The sequence below is a fragment of the Sinocyclocheilus anshuiensis genome, unplaced genomic scaffold (assembly GCF_001515605.1).
Source record: "Sinocyclocheilus anshuiensis isolate Anshui unplaced genomic scaffold, SAMN03320099.WGS_v1.1 scaffold1772, whole genome shotgun sequence".
In the NCBI taxonomy this organism is placed as follows: Eukaryota; Metazoa; Chordata; class Actinopteri; order Cypriniformes; family Cyprinidae; genus Sinocyclocheilus; species Sinocyclocheilus anshuiensis.
In genome coordinates this window covers 48,222-54,449 of record NW_015557162.1, presented here as the reverse complement: position 1 = coordinate 54,449, position 6,228 = coordinate 48,222, and the positions used below count along the sequence as shown (strand labels likewise).

At 32.9% G+C, this 6,228-nt stretch overlaps 1 protein-coding gene across 1 annotated transcript in view; it reads left to right on the top strand.

Annotated features, from left to right (window-relative positions):
- Positions 1–6,228, top strand: part of LOC107678309 (serine/threonine-protein kinase PAK 6-like) — a 27,572-nt gene that overhangs the window by 11,581 nt on the left and 9,763 nt on the right. The window contains exons 4-5 of the mRNA XM_016473533.1: positions 1,308–1,529; positions 4,383–4,983. Of these exons, the coding sequence (XP_016329019.1) occupies positions 1,320–1,529; positions 4,383–4,983 (811 nt within the window). The 5' untranslated portion in view covers positions 1,308–1,319. The remainder of the gene's footprint in view (positions 1–1,307; positions 1,530–4,382; positions 4,984–6,228) is intronic.

Below are 6,228 nucleotides of genomic sequence, written 5' to 3'. Positions count from 1 at the left end.
GCACACTCACTCACACACACACACACTCTCTCACAAACACACACACACACACTCTTACACACACACACACACACACACAAACAAAACAAGTCTAGATCATATTTCACTCACTATTTTTCACACATTATTTTTTTAATGATAAATAAGGAAAACTATCAGACAAAATGATATAGTAGATATCATTTCTCTACATAGATATTTTCTATATTATAGAAATAAAATTCTATTTTTAACTTTATTATGTAATTATTATATATAGTTACTAGGTTGTTGAAATAATTTTTTTAACATATTACATAATTATTTTGTATATATTTGAAAAACTATCATAAGCAAAAATATCAGGCAAAAACAATATATATTTTAGTGCATAGCATTTCACTGCATAGATATATTGTATATTTTGTATATTCCAGTTATACAATTCTATTTTTAACATTATGATGTAATTATTATGTAAAGTCAATAAAATAAAATAAAATAATTATTATAAACAATAATATATTTAATATATAATTAATATATTAATTAAATTATTTAACTAACTTAATATAATTTATTAAATTTAGTAATTATTTATATTTATTTTATTTAATTATATAATTTTATTTATTTTACATTATTTGTGACAATTTATATGGCCAAAAAGTAAGAAATTTTTTATAACTTGTAATGTAAATCAGTGAAATCTTTATAACAGATACTGACATAAAATGTCTAATATAACTATTAGTGGTCAGCATATCTCCAGTAATCTGTCTCGTTCATCTGGAGATATTACTGCAGTTATTCTGACGTTTAGATCAAGATCTGACAGCAGAAAGACACGAGAAGCGCTTCTACAATTACACTAAAAGAGCTTTTACTGGATAAAAAATCTAGAGTAGATTGAGTGACAGCAAAGTTTGAGGCTTATAAAATATGAAACAGTGACTTTATAGGTTTATAAAGCTCTCTTTATCTTGAGAAATCCAATATACAGGGAATCATGTGGTCTCTTTCATTGACCCACAGCAATATTGATCCACTCACTAGTAGTTAGTTTCTCATGGTTCACTAAATATGCATTTAGACTCGATCTACGACCGTGTTACAGGACGCTCTCAGTCTCAGGTTTAAGTGTGTTTCTGACCTGCTTCAGGAAAAGGGGCGTGTCCTCGGGTGTCTGATTGACAGCTCTCGTCACATCTGGCTCCGCCTCTTCTTCAGTCTGGTTTTGGAGGCTGTTGTGTTTTCTCAGAGTGTGTTGTGAAGGCGAGCGCATGGCTCTCCTGTCGTGTTATGATGGGACAGACTCTTGTTTCCAGCAGGCTGTCAGGATGTTCCAGAGGAAGAAGAAGAAGAAGAGGAGGCTGGAGATCTCCACTCCCAGGAACTTCGAGCACAGGGTGCACACGTCCTTCGACCCGGTGCAGGGCTGCTTCGTGGGTCTGCCGCCTCAATGGCAAAGCCTCATAGACACACTCCGGAGACCCAAACCTGTGGTGGACCCCTCCAGCGTCACGCAGGTGCAGCTCAAACCGCAGAAGGTAAAGCTCCTTCACTATCCAAACATGAAAACATGTGAGGTTTGCATGGGATATTCTTGCACTTTTTGCATGCAATTGTTATGTATTTGTTGAATGCATGCTGTCATGTTATGGTTTATTGTATATATAGATAGACTATAGTATGAATTATACATAAATTTAAACAAATAAAATGAATTATTAAAACTAGTAGCATTATTTTTATGACAATTAAGCAAAAATATAATAAGCAAATTACAGTGAATAATAGTTCTATTTTCATTATATAATTATTATATATAATCTCCACATGAATCTCACAAAAACATATCCAGATACAAAAAAAAAAAAATAATAATATATATATATATATATATAAAAATTTTTTTGTTTAATACAGTATATATATATATATATATATGCAAATTTTTTTGGTTAATTCAGAATATATATATATATATATATGCATTATTTGCAGAACTTTATTATTAAGATTATTTTTATGAAAATTAAGTAAAATATAAGGAAAAAATTACACAGTTGATATTATAGTGCGTATCATTTCACTGCATGGATATATTGTAGATTTTTGTAATAAAATTATATTATTAAGTAATTATTATATAGTCGCTATAGGTGAATCCCATAAACACATTTTCAAATCATATTTCACTTGAAAATGTAAAGAAAAAATATATTTCTTAAAGTAATTTTTCACATTATTTGCGAAACTTAACCTTATTTTTACAATTAATTAAAAATATCAGGCAAAAAACATATAGTTGATAGTACAGTGCATTGCATTTGACTGCAAAGAAATTCCTGTAATACGATACTATTTATGGAATTTAATGCATATATTTAATCTATATATAGCTTTTTTTTGCATTATTTGCAAAACTAAGTGACATTATTTTTCTGACAATTTCTGACAAAAAAATCACAATCTGCATTTTATCTTTTGATTTTGCTGTGAAATGTTATTGAGGCATACTCCTTGCAGCAGCGACTGTAATTTCTCTCAAAACGTCACACAAAGACAGGGCTTTTCCCTGAGAAAGTGTTTCAGGTTCATGTTTGCAGCTCCAGTTGTGAATAATCATTTGTCTCTGTTAAACTGGTTCTGTCGAGGGAGGTTTGGTTTATTTCCCCAGGGTTCTCACGTATCAGAAACACCATTCAAATGTTTTCATAATGTGACACTAAACGTCTCTATCCACTAATTATGACCTGACAGACCTGCTCAACGCTGCTGTTATATAATGATTTCATCAGCAGCAGCAGCATCATATATATTGCTTTCTCTTGTCCAGTTCACTAAATTCTTGCTAAATTTATTGAAATTATTTTAATGACAAAATATTATTCCAGCAATACAATGCTATTTTTAACATTAATATTGTTTGTTATATGTTCACTAGGTAGGTGAATCTCACAAAAACATTTCCAGTTCATATTTTATGAATGCATGAAGAAAGAAAGAAAGAAAGAAAGAAAGAAAGAAAGAAAGAAAGAAAGAAGAACTTATTGCTTAAAGAAATTTTTATATTTTTTAATTATATGCAAATCTTTAATTCATTGATATATTTGTACATTATTTTTATGAGAATTTATCAAAAATATCAGACAAGCATTATATAGTTGCAAAGCATTTCACTGCATAGATATATTGTATATTCCAGTAATACAACTCTATTTTTAACATTATTATGTAATTATTATATAAATAGTCACTAGGTGAATTTCACAAAAACGTGTCTAGATCATATTTCACTCCAAAAAAAAAAAATAATGCATTACAAAATTTGTATTTTTTGCATTATTTTCAAAATTTTTTGGCATTATTTTCATGACAATTAAACTAATTGTAAAAATAATTGTATAAAAATAATTGTATAAAGATCTATCAGCTGTCAATCAAACTGTAACTGTAGCTGCATGAACTGGATTTTTGGTAACTGAGTGATGAAGCACCATCTTCATCTGAGAGGCACGTCGTTGTTAAGCTAAAGTTTCCCAGTTTTCTGAGCAGGAATGTGAAGCACGACGTGTTTTTAACCAGCACTGCTGTAATTAAAGCTGTCATGCATCATGCGCATTATATAATTGCATCTGTTTCCTGCATATGACACTGATCTGAGTGTGCAGATGATCTATGACAATACAAAAATTAAAAAATATGCTCATGCTCAGGCCATCCGAGATTAGGATGAGTTTCTTTCTTCATCAGGTTTGTAGAAATGTAGCACTGCATCAGTGTCTCAGCAATGGATGCTCTGCAGTGAATGGGTGCCGTCAGAATGAGAGTCCAAACAGCTGATAAAAACATCACAATAATCCACAAGTAATCCACAGCACTCCAGTCCATCAGTTAACATCTGGAGAAGACAAAAGCTGAAACACATCCAGCATTAAGACCTTTTTAACTCAAATACGAGTTCATAATCCATAAAAAAAGTGCATCTCCTGTTGTCTCTCACATCAAAATCCAGCCGCATATTTGTTTAGAGCTGTTTTTGATCTGTGCAGATTTCTCTCCTGATTCACACCAGAACACTTTTTCACTGGAGGAAGTTGATATTTACATGTTTTCCAGGAGTGTGGGCATCCTTCAAACAGGCTTTCTGGGATGCCAGGCAGGTAAAATCCAAGTCGGAAGAGGCTGCACAAGCATATCAAGTGTAAACTGTGGCTAGTACAATAGTGCACACACACACACACAGTGCGGCTTGTTTGGACTCTCATTCTGACGGCACCCATTCACTGCAGAGCATCCATTGCTGAGACACTGATGCAGTGCTATATCTGTGTCAGTGCAGTCAAATCTTTTAAAATAGAGTCCGTTTTAATGTCATGTTGAATTCTGTCTTCCAGAGGATCGTTCGTGGCAGTTTCATCGGACATGAGGACTACATTTCTGCGGCAATCGCTCAGATGAATCGACTCTCTGTTACAAGCTCGAACTCGTTGAGGAGAACCAGCCCGTCTTTAAGGAAAAGAGCCCAGTCTCTGGGCCGTCTGGGTGAGGTAGCCGAAGGAGAGACTTATGAATATCAGGAGCTCAATGAGGCCAGTCGGAGGAACGGGCAGCCGGTGTCAGACTGGTGCTCGAGATCCCGACAGATCCAGAGCGAGAGCGGAAGCCCACGGCCCGAATCCAAGAACAGCTACACCATAAACTCCACTGAGTCTCGACCCAGAGCCAAGTCCATGTTAATGGGACAGCCGGTGCTGATGCCCCGGGACATTCTACTCGCGCCTAGAACTGCTCGTGAAGAGCCTGGTATTGATAAAAGAGATGTAAAACCCAACCAGAGGCCCGTATCGTGTCTCGACAGCACCTACAGCGAAAACGATGGAGTGAGACTGAACTCAGATCAGCCCGAGATAGAAACGCCGAGGAGGCCTCAGTCCACATACAACTTCAAGGTCAGAAACATATTTTCTAAAAACATTTTTCTAGCATTTCTATTAGGTTATGTGTGTGTGTGTGTGTGTGTGTGTGTGTGTGTGTGTGTGTGTGAGTGTATGTGTTTGTGTGTGTGTGTGTGTGTGTGTGTGTGTGTGTGTGTGTGTGTGACCAAATGTCCTCACAAGGATAGTAAAACCTGAAATTTTTTACATTATTGGGACCGGCCTGCGGGCCCCACAAGGGGAAAAAAAAAGATTTAAAATAGTAAATGATGTTTATCTGAAAGTGTAAACGTGTGTGTGTGTGTGTGTGTGGGGGTTCCTAATTTAATTTTTATTTTTTATTATTGATGTAGGCCTACTGTTTAATTTAATTTAAAATTAATAAATCTAATAAAAACTCTCAACCTAACTCTTTAAATATAAATGTTTAAGCATAAATATAAATACCAAAAATATTTGTTCCTAAAAGGTTATTTTTGAATGTTCTCTGAACATCCAGTTTTTGAAATGTTTTAAAAGCATTCTTTCTTGGTTATGTGTTAACGAAACATTCCATTTTAGAATTCTTGCAAACGTTACAGAAATGTTACTTTTGAAGGTTCTCAGAATGTTTTGAAAAAAAGTAGTTACATTTAAAAACAAATGTTTGACTAAAATATTGCACAAATTAAACATTCCTTTTTTTATACCTTTGTTTTTGTGCTAATGTTTTTAGAACACTATTAAAGACCAGATAACTCGGAGCGAACGCTCTATTAACATTACTGGAAGAACGTTTGTTCATATCTGAAAAAAGATAAAGAACATCTTAAACAGATTTCTCTGGGTTTAATAGAAGCTGAGCCTTATCATGGTTGAAAATTATTATCGTGGAAAAGATATATATCTGCATTGAGATGCTATGCACACAATTTTTTGCCTGATATTTTTGCATAATTATCACAAAATTGCAAATAATGCAAAAGATTTATAATTTATATATATAATTAAAGCAAATAAATTCATTTTTTTTCTTTTGATTTTGGAGTGAAATAAGGTCTGGATGATTTTGTGAAATTCATCTGTGACTCTATATAATAATTACATTATAATGTTAAGAATAGAATGGTATCACTGGAATATCTATGCAGTGAAATGCGATTCAGTGTAATAGCAAATGTATAATTTATACTGTTTATCTATATCTTTGACACACTGTCAACTGCTATATATATATATATATATATATATATATATATATATATAATTTTTTTAATAATTTGAATTCGTTTTAATTTGACACTTTCAATTTTTTTTACATTTTAGT